This window comes from Chanos chanos, chromosome 7 (assembly GCF_902362185.1).
Source record: "Chanos chanos chromosome 7, fChaCha1.1, whole genome shotgun sequence".
Taxonomy (NCBI): Eukaryota; Metazoa; Chordata; class Actinopteri; order Gonorynchiformes; family Chanidae; genus Chanos; species Chanos chanos.
In genome coordinates, this window is record NC_044501.1 from 10,555,490 (window position 1) to 10,572,790 (window position 17,301).

General features: G+C 39.9%; 2 protein-coding genes across 2 annotated transcripts in view; one reads left to right on the plus strand and one right to left on the minus strand.

Annotated features, from left to right (window-relative positions):
* Nucleotides 1–1,144: 1,144 nt before the first annotated feature.
* On the minus strand, nt 1,145–14,623 carry ankrd10a (ankyrin repeat domain 10a). Its single transcript, XM_030780684.1, has 6 exons — nt 14,419–14,623; nt 12,075–12,227; nt 10,356–10,447; nt 3,776–4,011; nt 3,464–3,550; nt 1,145–1,715 (listed from the first exon to the last, which is right to left on the minus strand). The coding sequence occupies exons 1-6, from the start codon at nt 14,614–14,616 to the stop codon at nt 1,312–1,314; spliced, it is 1,170 nt and encodes a 389-aa protein (XP_030636544.1). The 5' UTR covers nt 14,617–14,623; the 3' UTR covers nt 1,145–1,311.
* A 512-nt stretch (nt 14,624–15,135) lies between these two features.
* hsf2bp (heat shock transcription factor 2 binding protein) overlaps nt 15,136–17,301 on the plus strand; it is a 4,501-nt gene continuing 2,335 nt past the window's right edge. The window contains exons 1-2 of the mRNA XM_030778950.1: nt 15,136–15,180; nt 15,724–15,871. Coding sequence (XP_030634810.1) covers nt 15,136–15,180; nt 15,724–15,871 — 193 coding nt within the window. The remainder of the gene's footprint in view (nt 15,181–15,723; nt 15,872–17,301) is intronic.

Genomic DNA, 17,301 nt, shown 5'->3' on the forward strand with positions numbered 1-17,301 from the left:
CGAAGCTGTGTGCCTCTATTTCAAGGACCCCTTTTAAACTGCACAACAGGATAGGAGCATTCATCTCTCTTCTCCCTATGCATGCTTGCAATTCCGCTCTGAATGATCAATTGACCATTAGAGCCAGAGCACAGAAACAATCAGCCAGTTCAGTGACGGTAATTCAGTAATTTGGACTTTCGGCATGCACTCTTAGTGGGCCAATGAGTCACTCGTGGCCTCTCCTCAAGCCGTTATTGTTGTTGGTCGGAGAACAGGAATGTAGGTGTGTTCACAGTGACGTGTTTGATAGAAAGAATGTACTGTAACAGTGCGTCAGTATTACACCAACACTGAACGGGTTTGATTTAATTATGTTGTCACTAGCTTTACAACCCGCCGATAATGAAGTCAATTTTGTCGCGGTAAACAAGAAAAGGTTACGGTGCGGCTGTGAGCTCTGAAGCAGAAAGACAAGCAAAGCTCTGATATCGGATTATGTCTCAATTTGTGGTTTAACTTCTTAGCCCCCCCACTGGGGAAGAGAGGATGGGTTCAAGGTCATCCAAACTAGAGGGAAGAGAAGAGATAACGTGGGTGTGTAAGCGGGGGGGGGGGGGGGGGGGGGGGGGGGGGGGGGTTCAACAATATTGTAAGCCTCTCTCTTGCGTTTTTTTTTTTTTAATCAGAACAAAAATTTGAATAGGAATGGCAGAAGTCTCAGTTTACAGATATTCCTCCAAAAAACAAAAAACAACTATATTCCATCCATGTAGCTTCTTATAACAGATTAACAGAAGAGATACAGTACAATAACAACAACAAAAAAAAGATTAAAAATGTTTCCATAATTGCGTCAAGCTATAAAGAAAACCAGTGAGTATTGGCACAAAACCCACCAAACATAAGACACCACTTAACAATAAATGCACAAATGAAACGTCTCACAAATCTGCAAATTATTCACGAGTTTTACATTCACTCCTCAATGTAATAACCCTCTAGGGTGGAAAAACAAACATTAATGCACCATAACTCCCATAAACTGGAATCATCAACACAATGACATTTTATCAGCTAAAGTACAAGCACATAACAAAGAACCCAAAAGGTCGAGTAGCCTACGAAAAAAAAAAAATCTACGCCAACTCTCGCCTTTGGTAAAAAGGTTTCGGTCTTGACTCATCGAGAGAAAAAAAAGGTGTCTCTTCACTGTGGCCCGGACGGTTCACTTCAAGGTGCAACAGTGAAACTGTTAAGTTTAAGGCAGATGGTGTCGGCTACAAAATACGGCCACGTTCAAATAATACGGACGGGTCCACCCGTTCCCTTTTAAGAACCGTGAAATAGCTGCAGAGCGGTGAGGACGGCCTGGTTGTAGTGCTGCTCCGCTCTGACGGTAGTGCTGTGCTCCAGTCGGCTGCTGGCGTCCTCCAAGTCCTCCGCCGTGTCGCCGAAGCCGTGATAGTGTCCGTAGTGCAGATGTTCACCGAAGTCGGCCGGGTACCCGCCCCAGGAGGGCCGATGGGACACGCAGCTGCTGGGGCTGCCGCTAAGGTGCAGGGAACCACACATGTCTGAGGCGTGACGGGGGTCGTTCCCTGTCTCCGCTGGCACGGCCGTTGTGCCGTTCACGTGTGGCAATGTGTGGCAGTGCCCGTTTGTTGGGGCTCCGTTGCCTTGGAAACCGTTCTGTTGCACATGACCGTTCCTCAAACCTGTGGCTATGGTTCCATCTGCCATTCAAAACAAGACATGGGTCAGACCGAGCCAGGTAGCCACAAGAAGTTACAGTGAAACAGTGAGTTGCATAACTACATCACTTGAATTTTTGTTGGCCTTTATGTTACTGCATATACTGCCACAAATTCAAAGTGATGTCTGGAAACTTCTGCACTCTTCCAGAAAATATCGTAGGTTTATCTTTGATGACAAAACCAACATATTTAGTAGGATTTGAGTGTTACAGTCGGTGAGAGGGTTTTGTTTTGTGTTAAACAAATGTAAACCAATGCCAGTTGTACTAGTTGCACAGATAGCACATTTCCCTTAATAGATTTAATTTTGTTTTGCACATGCTGTTCTCCGATTAAACTGAATAAGCCTAACAAAACCATGTAAGGTGTCCTCATCTACAGGACTTTGGCAGACAATTTCAAAACAGCAGTTGAAGTCTATTCAATTCAAACAACAACAGAGGGGGACAGAGTGCACAAGATCATTCTTATGTATGCAATGAGGCTGCAACTTGCTGTTTGTTTACAGGGTTGACTTCGAGATATCGGGAAGGTGTCAACCATCATGAATCAAACCAAAAAAAAGCAATTTATATATCATCACAGAACTGAAGTTATCAGATATTACTGATGAAAGCACAATAAGGATTTTAATTTCTGTTGCTCTGGTCTGTAAACAAAAAATAAGAATATTCTTTTAGGCTGTTTGAACAGATATGTGAACATTTAGGTATTACTGAAATTAAGCTACTTATAGCCCACTGCTACAAAGAATACTCAAGTGGAAACTGCCCAGAAGTGTCTGACAGGCTTTCTCATGTTGTCTTTCAACAAAAAGTTTTAAAAACACAAATTCAATAAATAGGAACTGAAAAGCAGTTTGGTAACCTCAAATAAACTGACTTATTGTTTTGTTTTTATATGCCACAGGCAACCGAGAGAAAATAAAGCAAACACAGTGCATTTGAACAAGGACATACGCAAGTAAATTATCTGAAGCTACCAGCTTGAATGAAGTTCGCTGTTTTCTCAAGTCAAGTTCTTCAAGACCACTTTCCCCATGCTAAAAATACAAGCTTGAGGCTAATGCGTTTTGTATGCAAATTGATTTGTGTGAACTTCCTATCCACAAACACTTATTTTTCTGTGGTCAAGCTGCAAACACACAGGACATGAAAGATTTGACTGACGTCAACTCAAATACAAGGGGAACAGAGGGTGCAAAACAAAATTAAACTTAAGTCATTCGCAAGCAACCTAAATGTCTGGGGGAAGGGTTTATGTATAGTTACTGCACATATAATAACACATGTAGAAATAAATATATAATTCCAAACATATTTTGTACATGTATGTTCTATGTTATCAAAGTCCTGAGGATACACATATTAACTTATGTATTAAAGCCTTGATTTAAAAAAAAAAATGTTTTAGAGACAACATAAAGGGACAAATGAGACCATAGTGTATATAAACGTCAATATTGGCCATTTTAGATTAGAGTATCAAATTGTGGCCACTCTGACCATCATCGAACTTTTGAATCCAATACACAACAGGCCCTGGCAGAAGCTTTAGCAAAGGCCATCAGAGATACGCGTATGAGTTTGTACATCGCCAGGGAACTGGCGTGGAAGCTAGAGACAAGGGCTCCTGTGTTTTTGAAGGGGGAGAGTAGTTCCCCTGAGCCAAAGTGTCCTGCTGACTCTCTGTACTGTTTGTCATGGCTGGAAAAGGTCCAGTCCCACCTGATCCCACATCCAGACCAGACTCCACGTGCATATTCTCAAGCTCTTCCCCTGATCCATTAACACTCTCCACAGGGAAGTCCAAACCTAGGAGACAAAACAGTCTCTAATTACGATGGAAAAAAAAAAAAACCCAAAAAGCTTAAATCAGCCTAAACTATCCTTCTCAGTCTTTGCGGTTTCAGTAGATTGTCAGGTTAATAGTAGGACTTTAACTTGTTTGAGAATTTGATTATATCAAGGAATATAATAAATATCAGTTAAAAATATATAATATAATATAATATACAACAGAACATAAAATAAACTTACTGTCAGTTCTAGCTTTCTTAAAGTCAGTGGGCTCAGTGCAATCAAGTACTCTTTTCCTACTGGCTGCTCCGTTAAAGAGGCTCCGCCCACGAGCGTGGGCGGGGCCTGAGCCATTCTGGGCGAATCCGTTCAGCTGATTGAGTTGGTTCTGCGCGTTGGACAGGAGCTGGGCACATTCGTGGAACCCCTGTGCGTGAGCCAGGTCCGCGGCCGTCTGCCCGCTGGCATTTCTCAAGCTGTGCAGTGGAGAAAGACACGGTATTACCATCCACAATGCTAATGCTAACGGCTAAAAGAGAAAAACACATCATTGGTTATTTTCATTCTACCTACACTGTCCCTTTCATTCCCTCTCAAAACGAGCGGTTATAATCACTTACTACGCAATTAGCAAAGAGAGATAGATGGAGAGAGAGAGAAAACAAAATGCTGCACATCTTTAATGATTTGAATACACACACTGCAACAGGAGGCGATGTAACACAAACCAGTGTCGCTAATGGGCCAGAGCCTCACGACCTGACGCTTTATTTCCTGAGCTTTTTTTTGGGTGTAATATTTGACTGAAATTAATAAACAATGATTTCTCAGCGGCAATGGCTTTGTGGTCGTGTATGCTTTGCACTGATTATATTATTACAAACAAAATTATATTAATATTATTTTTGTACCGTTATAACACCATCAAGTGTTAATTCTTGTGTATTCTATTAGTAATCTCTATTTAGACGAGATCATCATACACTCCTAATGAACAAAACTGTTTTTCCTCTAGCCAGAAGCTCTTCAAAAATCACAGATTAATGTGTGTGTTACCAAATATGTGCAATCAGCTCTCGTTGCAGTGTGTCAAATTCCAGTGGGAATTCATAAATGAACAAACCTCTTGCATGGTATTGAATTTGATCTCCCTTAGTGGTATAAGAATCCTTTGTATCACCGCCTCAAAAAGTAAACCGTGTCGCATTCGTCAGAATAGTTCATTTAAAAATCACTCCTGTTCCATTTTAAAAAAATTCCACTTGTTTGTGAATGATTCCCGGCGTGTAAAGAGTTAAGCTTTTAATTACAAAGCAATGCTGCTGATTAATCTGAGCCGGTGAGGTCAGACGGGGGCTAAAGACTGTTCAGTTTCTACAGAGCTCCCCACGGCAGGATGGGTCAGCAAAGGACAACCCCTTGTTTTCTGCCAAATTCACTGAAAGTGCGTACACATTCCAGTTTAGTTTATTTATTAAAAATACCGATTTTTATTTTATTTTATTTTTACAAATGTATTGTCGCTGCTGTTCTAAATAATCTGGTCTTCTTTAGGGTCGTGTATAGTTTCATGTGAACACGACATTTGGCTGATGACTCTGACAAGAGGTTTGTTCGTAAATGAATTCAAGAGAAAAATTCTCTCTGAAAACATTCGTCTGTTCCCTGCGTTTCTTTCTTTTACATATACTTCATGAATTTAGATAAAGAAAAAGGAAAACACTATATACTTAAACAAACAGAATACACCAAATTCTTATTTTAAATGTTTTACATGTAAAGACACAAATGACAGAGCTCTCTCACATTGACTCACACCCTTTAAATAAATTCCCAACCTTCTTGAAAAAAAATTAAATGCTTCCAGTCACAACAGCTTATGCTGAAATGGCGATGCACACAAAGGTTGTAGCATTTTCTCCTGATAGAAAATGCTGATTTTAATGCCAGACAATCTCGGACATGACAGCTAACAAGAAGTACTGAATAAACCTACTTGTCTTCCAGGACCTCATGACAAAATCTACTACAGAATACAAAAAAAGTACTGGTAATAATAATAATAAAAAAAAGATAGACAACTGAATATCTTAAAACTGCAATTTAACATTTTAAGTGCTCATCTAGACAAGAGCACCTGAAAACTACATTAAAAAAAAGAAATTCTGAAAACCATCGGTAAAATATAGAAAATGAATAATAATGTGTTTTAACTGACATGACTAACAGCACAAAGAGTGCCGACCTTTTATTGGTAACACAGTGTGTACTGGTTACTATAGCAACAAAATACACTAACAACTGATTCCAGATCTGTCCTGTTCTATCCGACAGCTGTATGAAGACAGCTTGTGTGGCCTTGTCACTGTCCTCATAACACTAATACTAAACGAATCTAAGGTTAAATACTCGTTCTCCACTTGCAAAGATTTAACATCAAAACTACACATTTTCTCATCATGTCATGTATTCTGTATTCATTTAAGCGTCTTTTCTGTGACACTAGTTTCTAAAGTACCAAAAAAAAAAATCGAGATAAACGGCGTAATCGAGAACGTAACGGTGGGCAGAGCCGGTGAAAATCGACTTTAGACTGACAGGAGGGAGTAAAAAAAAAAATTATACGAGATCTTGATTACATATGAGGTTTTTATGAATGAACTAGTAATGATGGGGACAAAAGAAGGGGCGAAATGTCAAAACATAAAGAGAGCTATGGACTGAACCAAAACACAGATGACCTCTGATGACTGACCAAAGCAACAAATCAAAACGCTTATTGTCTGGCATTGAAAACAAGCTTCAGAAATGTGTACATGTACACACACACACACACACACAAAAAAGAGATTCCTATGTGTTTAAAACACTTTGGCAAGGGTTCACCTCTTTCAGAAATGACCCAGTTCGAGGAAGCATTTAATATTTTTCCCCTATTCCTGGAATGCTTTGCTTTACAATCCTCAACACTCACTTCACTCTACTGCTGTCCTTTCAAAACCTCACCCCCCCCCCCCCCCCCCCAAAAAGTTCATGCTTATTTCTGAATCATAAAACATCTGAATTAGTTGAATGAGCTTCAGAAACACTCCTAAATGTTAGTTGACATCCTTTTAAAAGAAAACAATTACCTCAAATGCTTAAGAAAGAGATAGATAGATAGATAGATAGAGAGATAAACAAAATATTTACATATATAACATACACATATATTAACAGGGCTGATATAATATGTATCCTAAGCAAAGCATGCAGGTCTAAACAATACTAATCATGTCTGAGCTCCTAAAATCAAAACCAATCACCGCAAGAGAATACCTCGACAGTTTGCCAGAGTGCAGAGACTGGAGAAAGCGATAGTGACAACACTCAATGCCACAACTGTAAGAGATGCTGGCTGAAGCACTTGGGGCAGATTCAGCAGTTTTTGGAAAGCCTCCCCCCCTTTTCTGGGCTTACTTGAGAAAAAATCAAGTCATGCTCAAATTCAATCGCTGCAAAACATTGAGATGTAGGGGTTTTCTCTGTCTCTGGAATAGTTCAGAACGTATCTTCAACAAATGTCTCACAAAAAAAAAAAAAATAGTGATAATAATAATAATAATAATAATAAAAAATTAGGCTCCTTTCATCAAAATAAAAAATAAATAGATAGATAAATAAATGAATAAAGGTGACAAGTGATTTACAAAGAGGACAATAAGAATGATTTTTTTTTTTTTTTTTAAAGAATCGTGTAACATTAATAAACAAGAAACATTTCCAACATTGACAGGCAACAAACAGGTAAACATTCATAACCATTTTTGAGATAAGTGCAGACACATTCATGTCAAATAACATGGTCCGAAATTCCGGTCACTGCTAGTTAAACAGCCCATCAATTAATGACGCAACTGTCTTCTGAAATGTGAAACTGCCCTGTCGGAACCAGTGGTTCTTCTGAAGATCTAGCTGTTGAGATCACTAGCTTTTTTTCAAGAACGCTAGCTTACTATCTACCATGACAACCGCGAAGTTTTCAAAGCTTGCTAATGTGGAATGCATGAGAGGTTTCCCTATGCCTTTCAACAGTTACAGCTGCTTCATCTGACAAGGACAGGCTTTTTATCATTCCTATATGAGGCTGTAAATCTAGCGTGAAGTGTGATTCATCTGAACAGAGATTCATTTTCAGAATACACAGTGGGCAAAATGAAATACTCGTGGGATGACGTGAACATAAGCAGGCAACTAACTTGCTTGGGTCTCCACTTTTGCGCACAGAATACTTATGGAGCAGTTATTGAATGGCTGAATTCTAAATGCAAACAAAATCATTCCAGACCCTAAACAGGATGCTGTTAACACTTAAGACTTGTATGCAGGTGTTTTTCAGACAGAAATATTTTGAGGGGAAAAAAAGGAAGACCCCTAGAAGTATCGCAGACTTTCAGAGCCTTTTTGCAAAGATTAATGACAAAACTGGCCTGCCTGCCACTCAAAGCAAACTAAAAACGGTGTAAATGTGAGGCTTAAAGGACTCCAAAATCAAAATGTAAAATTCATATCTGATATGACGGTAAACACTTAAATGATTCTTTTGTGTGTGCAAATAAACAAATAAAATTTTGCATCAGCAACTATTCAACATTTTTATATATAAAAATAATGGTAATGAAAAGGTACTACTAGTACTACTAATAATAATGATATAGACTTCTACATTTGAGAGATAGTAGTGACATTAGGATTCTTTTTTTTAATGGAAAAATCAGTCCTCTATACAAAAATCACACACGGCATCTGATATGCTTTGAGCTGAAGTAAGACGACGGCTAGAGCTGAGATCTTTTACATGAGGGAACGGTATTTCATTTTGCCTCACTAGACCTTCCTGAAAACTGAATGTTTTTTTTGTGCGTACGTGTTTCTAAATGGGGTTTGGATGTAAAGATTACATCCCATTCGGTAACGATTGCGTTGACCTGAGCTACCTTTTGAATTTTCACTTTGAATACTGATGCCATGCACGTTCATCCAAAACATCCCAACTCCTACTGTGCCCGAATGATGTGTTATAGAACACTATAAAAAGACAAAGATACAGAACAGAGCAGTTTTTCTAAATTATATTTCAAATCAGTTCACATTTTGGTGCAGTCAAGATCGTTAAAGAGGCAACTGCTGTTTTTCTCTGCAATTGCTACAATATTTATGAGATAAAGTTGGTGGGATCTTGTAGTCTCCATAGTTTCATTGATTAACTACATTAGTTATTTACTGTTTAAGGTATCTGACAGTAATGCTCTAAAGACAATAAAAATGTGTGCTTGCATGTTTGCTTGTAAGTTCAATTCAAATTGTAAACTGAGGTACAATGACTTGTTATGAATGAATCTGAAATTAAATATGTTGGCACACTACAAGTTTGAGATGCTTTATGAGATGCTACACTGTGTGTGTGTGGTCTGGGTATACTTTTTTTTTTTTTAATTCTAGCAATAGGAAAAAAAAAAAAAAGAAACACTACCTGTCCTTGCTAAGTGAGGCATGGCAGTAAGCATAAACACATGAGAACTGTTGTTAAGGGGAAAGTGCTCTCTCACTTGCTTTACCTTCAGTGCTTTAACATCAAGTGACAACAAATGCACAGTTTCTCATTTTACTCCCTATGTAAGTAAGTAAGTAAGTAAGTAAATATTCTATACAAAATGAATCCAGGCAGCTCATCATTAGGAATCTGTCAGCTCTACAATGTTTTAACCCCCTCCCTCCAGACAAACTAGTTCAGGTTAACTGCTGACAGAGCTGGCTGGTTTTAGCCAATCAAAGTGTGTTCTGCTCAGGTCTAAAATAAAGTGACCACAGCTTGCCTGGGATTTTCCTTTACAGGTGAACAAATAAGTCTATCAGGGATGTACTTGATCCGCCCATGCCTGACACAGAATTACTGCGACAAGGGCACGATTAAGATGCAGCAAAGTTGTAGCACATTAATCACGTGTGTTTACTTATTCAAATGCAGGGCTGCATAGTTAAATATGTCAAGAGGGGGCCATTTTTAAAATCATAATACTTCTCAGGGTACAAATTATTTATGCATTTCTACATGTTTACAGACAACGCAGCGAATGAGAGATTGTGCATTTATTGTCACTGGGCAAGAAAAAACCATACCTACCAAGACATGTTTACTCTGGTTAACAACACAAATGGGGTGATAATTTACCACTGAGGTGAGCTATCAATAAAGGTTAAGACACACACATTATAAATACAGGAACTCCACCAAAGGAAGCACTAGCTGAGGTGACTTGACTGGTCAAGTTATATATGCACCTCCTGTGGGCCAGACACATCTTAGGCCTTGCTAGATTCATATTTCACCCTCTGTGCAAGCAGTAATAAAGCATGCAATAATCTGCAAATGTATCAAACTGTCCGTACGTGAATTCGCCTTGCTGAGAGGACATTTAGGTCGACTGGGGTGAACTTGCTGTTGTGAAAACACAACTTGATTAAATTTTTTTGTGTCTAAAACCTACACACACACACACACACACGATCCTTCAACTGGGATTAAATACCTCACAGTGAGGTGAAAACCTGCTTAAAAGCCACAGATAACAGGAAGAGGCCCACTAAGCCTGGGAAAACAAATCATTTCAGCCATTTCATTTCTTAGCCGTCTAGTGGTCGAGAGATTTGAATACGGGGCGTTTTGTGAGGGGTAGACCCAGAGAGGAGTGCTTCTTTGGTGGAATTCCCGTGTGACATTTTTAGAGACAATATGGCCAATTGTTATCAGTCAATGAACAAGAGGCAATGGTGGACTTACTCTGGTTTAGCGCCCTGTATGAGCAAGGCACTGATACACTCCATACTGCCTGTTCGTGCAGCTTTGTGGATGGGAGTCTCTCCCACATAGTCCTGAAAACATAAGGGAGAATTATATGATGGTATAAACCGGTTGACCGAGTCACAGAAACTACGTGTAGAAACAGAAAACACGTGAACATGTGATAACTCTACAACTGTTACTGATGGTTGGGAGAAAAAGAGAGAGAGAGAGAGAGAGAAAATGTGGTCTATAAAACGAAGAGAAGAGACAGACTGGAATGACGTCAGTTCTTCTAAAGAGCATTGAACTCTTCACCCTGACTGTTTGGCTCCCTCTAGAGTCTAGAAAAAAAATAAATAAATAAAAAGAACACACTGCCGCTGACGAATTACCTTCCAACAGCAGCGACTGTGGCCACAGAATGTAGGTCAAACCATACAATTCCTGCAGACTAAGGGATGTGAGAGAGAGAGAGCGCGCTCCCTCTCTTCCCCTGGCCCTCCCTCACCACACCGAGTATGTCTGTGTGTGTGTGTGTGTGTGTGTGTGTAGATTATTGTTCTCTTCTGCCTCCACATTCTCAACTGTTTTCAGTTTACTTGTGTACAATAAAGCCAGGACAACACCAGCAACAAATACAACTTGTTTTTTGGGGGGTTTTTGTCATTTCACATCTGCAATCACTCAGACTGAAGAAAAAAGGAGCAAAAGAAAAGACGTTTGGAAGGTTAAGAGGCGTATCAGAGAGAGAGAGCAGTAAAAGCAGGCCGGAGTCATCGCCGACACACAGCCGGACGGCTTTATGGGTCTCCTCTCAGCAAACCGAACAAAATGCAGACACGCTCTTAGTGAACCCCAGATGAACTTAGCACACGGGCACGGATTTCAGCCATGTAACTGTGACCAAACACAAAGGTTAAGAAATAAAACGCTGGCTAAAAGGCCCGTTCATCATTAAAGTTACTCTAAAAACAAACAAACAAACAAGAGAGTCAGAAATGTAAACCCTCAGACTCTGCGCGTGAGCGAAAATAAACCCGAGACGTGACCTTTGGGTCCGTTGTCTGAGGCCCTTTACTCCTCCAGACGGACGTGTGTCAAGGGTCACAGAGCTGTCACACCAATCCAGGCTGATCCTGAGCAATAGGATCAGAGTGGCAGCAGTAAGCTCATGAGGAAACACACACACACACACACACGGGAGGCAGAGCCACGAGAGGAAAAGCAGCAGGCTCTAGCGTTTCCTCATTGGCAAACTAGCCCAGAAGGTTAGTGAAATTTTAATCAACTAATTGATGTAAAAACAGAAATCAGGCAGAGAGAAATCCCACAGGTTCAGGAACATCAGAAACTAATACATCTAAGGCTCAACAAAGAGAACAGACACCGACACCAGGAGACATCTCACACACTGCCGACAGGAGTAATTGCATTTCCGAAAAGAATGACCTAACAGATCAACTGTCATTATCCAAAACGACAAAAAGAAAAAAAACCCCCAAAAAACAATTTCCAAATATGTGCTATGACGCAAATGTGAAAAAACATTCTCTTTTCTTTAAATAATCAAGTCTCTTTATTGATTAAAAGTGTACCGGTCTCTAAGTTTGCTTATGCATGCAGGAAAGAAGGAGGCCTATGACAGTTGGCATTGTACACGCGCATGAGGAATTTCTCTCCCGTGAGGTGTATTGTATAGATAGTGCTGTGACTCACCTGTCTGTTGATCTCTGCTCCGGCCTGAAGGAGCCACAGGAGACACTCTGGGTGTCCTCCAAATGCGGCAATGTGGGCGGGGGTCTGAGCGAACCTCGTCGTCATGGCGTTCACTTCGCAACCGACCTGCACCAGGCGCATGACGCATTCCAGCTGCATGTGTTTGTGTGTGTGTGTGTGGGTTCGTGTGTGCGCATGTGTGTGTAGGTGAAAGACAAGAAGTCAGAAAGAGAAAGTGAGTGCAACAGTGCTTAGGATGTATCATAGAATAGCAATAGGATATCAGGATATCACTGCACAGCGACGGTCTCTTTTCCATAGTGACTCACTTTCCAACGGTTGTTGGCGGTCAATGATTAACAATGCGCGGCAGTGTTGGAAGTATCAACAGTCATTGCTCAGAATCAAGTATCACCAAAAATAGTTTTACAGGCATTTGTAGAGACACCCAGCAGGCATGAGGGAAAAAAAAAAAAAAAAAAAAAGTTAGTTCTCAGAAAAAAAAAAAAAAAAAAGGAAAACCTGGGCCCGTTTCCAACTTTCCAAAAGAAAAAAAAAAAAAAAAAAAAAGAAAGGGGAAAAAAAAAAAGGATCTGTGTTCACTTGCTAGGTGTGAAATTAAAACAGGAAGGGAAAACAGGCGGGTCTCTCAATGCCAAAAACACGTTATCAAATTCTTACTGAACATGCCAAGGAGATCCCGTAATCTCCAGGGAGGGGGGAAAAAAAGCCAAAAAAACCAAAAAAACAACCTAAGATGACGTAGATTTGTGACGGTAATAATGTTTCTTTGCGGTGACGACACCCCTGTTTAATCCCCGTAACCTATAACAGTATCATTACATGACAGCTCACAGTGTTTGTGGATTCATGACTGCGGTTAAAAGCTAATAAAGACTCGTCCACCCTGCACCGTAAGGACGAGGCATGTGTCAGCGCAGCAGTTACTCTGCAGTCTTGGCTCTGGGCACCGTGTTGACTCACTTCTTGGTCTGCAGTTTGTTTTCCCTGAACACTGTCTGTCTTTCCAACATCTGTGATACTTTCCCCTGATGAAATTTCCAAAGGGGGGGGGGGGCATTTTTGCCATCCCTGTGCTTAAACCCTCTTTTATACACCCCCCCCCCCCCCCTCCTCCAGCAACGGAAAGATGGATGACATTTAATTGACTGGAATGTGATTAAGGGGTTCAGGATAAAATTCTGTTAGCTCGAGATACAAACAAACAAACAAAACTGAACAAGCCAAATTTTTTTTTACACGACAAGGCTGCATGCAGTAAAATGGAAGAGGATTTCTGCTAGTCAGACCCCTACAAGGACATCCACAATTAGCATCTCATTTTGCATAACAATGTTTATAAGAAAGATCTACACGGAGATTAGGGGGGGCACAGAGAGTGGAGGCTCTTTTTCCCCCCTGATGAAGATGATTTTTTACATTAAAATCCAAACAGACGAACGATTTACCGAGTCTGGTAAATGTGATCAATTACTGTTTATTATTGTGACAACATTTAACCGACCAGTTCCTACAGGGAAAGCTGGTCTATAAAAGTGCTTACTTTACTTGAGTACAGAACAGTCCATGTAAAATTGCGATGAGAAACCTTACGAGGATAACTCAAATATTTCATTTTGGACGGAGCCAAACGGCCTGATATAAGTTAAACACAGCATATTGTTTTTCAAAACGTTGTTTTGGCGCGTTGCACGCCATTGGTCGTCACACAGCCAATGAAAGATCATTTTCCTTCATGCACGCTCACCTACCTACAAGCACAGTAGAAATGGTTGGTTTTTGTTTCAGTGGCTAGCACTACACCTTTCATGCTCCATTGCTAATGTGGCAAATCACAGAGCCGAACTTTTGAAATATAAACAGAGTTGAAAACTGTTCATTAATCTACCTCTGTGTATTAGATAAGAATCCATTTGACTCAACACAAACAATACTTGTATCCAAGGTTACAGTTAAATTAAAGTTGATGACAGCTGTCGTACATATATGTGATACACTCCAGCACTGATTAAAACGCATTTCTTCTTGATTAATCTCTGCTCTCACCGCCATGCGACTTTGCACGTAGCTGCGTATTAAGCTGACCTCTTTTGAAGCAGTTAATATCTGGCTAACTACGAACGTCCGTTATTCTCGTTAGCATTCAGAAAATTTCTGTCAACTCAAACGAGTTAACGTCAAAATTTTCACCTAAGTTAGTATCCTCACCATTGTAATGTCGCTAGCTTGCTAACTCAGGCAAGTCCAGAACATCTTCCTCCGGAAACGTGTGGCACACATAAGAAAGCAACAAGCACAAACAATATACAAAGCCCTACATTACCTTCCCAAAGTGTGCTGCCCAATGAATGGGAGTCCAGCCATAGAAGGAATCTTCCATGACGAGGTCCGCCTGGTTAGTGGTACACTGGAGAAGCGAGCAGAGAGCGCCGACATCTCCATCCCTGCACGCGCGGTGAAGTGGGAAGCGAATGTTCAAAACTTCGTCGTTTGAGAACCCAGATTCGATGCCCACCGACATGATTCTGTTGCTCTAAGAGAAACAAACTGATTTCCCCCCCACTATTATTTGCAAAACGTGCGAACCAGCTGAATGTGTGTTCACCCAATGCTGAGCACACAAAGGAAACAGACGAAACGCCGGGCGCACGCTCGCAAAGTGTAACTTGAGCGGCAGACGGGAAATCCCGGAACAGATTTTCCAGTGCTGAACAAAAGCAAGTTCCAGGCGGGTTAGAACACTGAAGGGAGAACAAAGACCCGTTGTGGATATTGGATTCCTGAAACGGCCCTCGCACTCTTACTGGAATATCTAGTTATATGTAAATAAATGCGGTCGTTTTGCGGTCTAAAATATGGTATGTTTTATCACGTGACATCATATTAATGTGGTAGCCGATCAAAACACGTGGAAAAAATATTTGGCCATTTCTATTTGTGACCAGTACAGGCAGTGTAGTGAATTGTACGATCAATGCTCACTTAAACTGTCAACGACTGGTGGGCGTACAGTTTCAAATAACCAAACTGAGTGATCAAGATGAAAGCAGCAGAGGCAAATAAATCACTTCCCACAGGAAAAGAGGTGTGACGAACTTTAAGTTACAAACTCATGTTATGTCTTAACAAAATATTCAGTAAGCGAATTGTTTTTGAAGTGAAGTTTTGATGTCAATTTCGAACATTAGCCTAATTAAATAGCATGGCAGCTAATCTATTATGGACACTAGCTTGTCGTCATAAGGTACAGCTTTTGAGCATTTTTATTTCTAGCATAATTAGGCGGTTCGTTTTTGCTAGTTAATTGCTTTCATGTTTTTGAAATTTGACCCCTATTGTTACTTAACTAGCTAATGTCGCTAAGCAGTTTATTCAGCGAAGTGGCACCCATGACATAAATTACCAAACAGTTTATGAGTAAATAAACAATTTTACATGAATTTTTGGCTGATTAAACCTGAGAATGGTACCTAGTCATTTTCATAGTTCTCCACAAGAGGTCCAACTTGTCTCATATTCGCACAGACAAGTTCTGTGCAGAAGGCCATTATGAGCGAATCAGAAGGGGTTACGCTATGAACGCAGTCATAAACATTATCTTATTATCCATTATCTATTTTTTTTTTAGGATTTGGGAGGAGATGACTTTGTCAGCGTCAGAAAAAGAGACTTGGAAAGACTATCTACGGAGGTGATGCAGCTTCGGGATTTTCTTCCCAACGTTATAAACAGAGATTTGATGGAAACACTGTCGAGAACATGTTCCATAGAGACAAGTAAGATCCACTTATTCACCCAACAAAACTATCTCATAAGCACTTGTTCAATATTTCAAATCATTTGAATTGTAAAACACATTGAATCCGACACAAATTCAAATGTCAGAATCCATGCATCATGGTTTATCAGGGTATAAAAATACAGTTTGATTGGAACATTTGAAGTTTGGGTCACACAGAGCTCTGCCCTCAACATATGGTGAATTCCTTTTTAAATTTAATTTTGTTTTTTCGTCATTTGATTTGTATTTTGTGTCCTGTCACGCAAACTGGCCTGAGGCGCCGGTGGAATTGAAATTGGGTGTATTTTCTTTCTGCCTGTCTAAACTGACCTTCATTATTGTGTGTGGAACAGTTTCATTCATTCTAATTACCGCGTATTGACTTGACGTAAATACAGTGCATTACTATTAGACTGGAATGCTGTTATCTAATGTTTGCATGCAGAGTCTAGTGCCTTTGATTGTTACAATGACATCATTTCCAGGTTTGCCCATTATTATGTGTTCTGTAAACAGTCATACATGACTACATCAATATATGTACCGATTGGAACTAAACAAATAAGAAATACATACGAAACCTTGGAAACTGGCCCGCTGTTAACAGGTTGACATTTCTGTATATTTTAGTACAGCTTTTGCTGCTTAAATACAACAAACAGTTAAATAAATAAATACATGCATACATATATAAGTAAGTAAGTTAAATATATTTGTATAGCGCTTTTCACAGACATAAATCACAAAGTGCTTTACAAGAGCGTTATACAACATACAGGAGAGAAAATAACATATGAAGTGACCGCATGTTCAAAAAGTATAAAACTAAAAAACACAATACGTATTAAAAAGAAGGAAAAAAAGGAAAAAAAAGAAAAAAACACAATACATAATAAAATACACAATAAAGATACACAATAAATACATAAAAAATGCAGACCTGGGGGGTATTCCAGAAAGTGGGCTTAGTGAAAACTCAAAATCAGTTAACTCAGAGTAAGTAGTAAACCCCCTAATAGAAGAGCCCCATGACTTCATTCTCCTAGCAAAATAAAGCCATAGGGCTCTTCTATTAGGAGGTTTACCACTTACTCTGAGTTAACTAACTCAGAGTTTTCTCTAAATCCGCTTTCTGGAGCACCCCCCCCCCCCCCCCCCCATACATACAGATTACCCAAATGCCTGTCTAAACAAACATGTCTTTAGCTGACCTTTTAAAAGAATCCACAGAATCAGCAGACCTTAAGGGTGTGGGCAGAGCATTCCACAGACACAACGGGTTAATTCTCTCCTTTCCAAAAATCAGTTAACTAACTGCTTTGTACTCAAAGGCAAGTCTCTGTTACCTATCATACAGCCGTCGGTTCATTTGTTTTCAGCCTTTAATGTTATTTTGTCACATTTTTTTCCAAACGGTAAAAATTA

What these genes read in the sequence shown, in the direction of transcription:
- ankrd10a (XM_030780684.1), bottom strand. Translation starts at nt 14,616, where the DNA reads ATGTCGGTGGGCATCGAATCTGGGTTCTCAAACGACGAAGTTTTGAAC. An exon ending in GAGCAGAGATCAACAGACAG is followed by an intron (nt 10,448 to 12,074) that starts GTGAGTCACAGC and finishes TTATGTTTTCAG; the next exon opens with GACTATGTGGGAGAGACTCC. An exon ending in ATACAGGGCGCTAAACCAGA is followed by an intron (nt 4,012 to 10,355) that starts GTAAGTCCACCA and finishes TCCACTGCACAG; the next exon opens with CTTGAGAAATGCCAGCGGGC.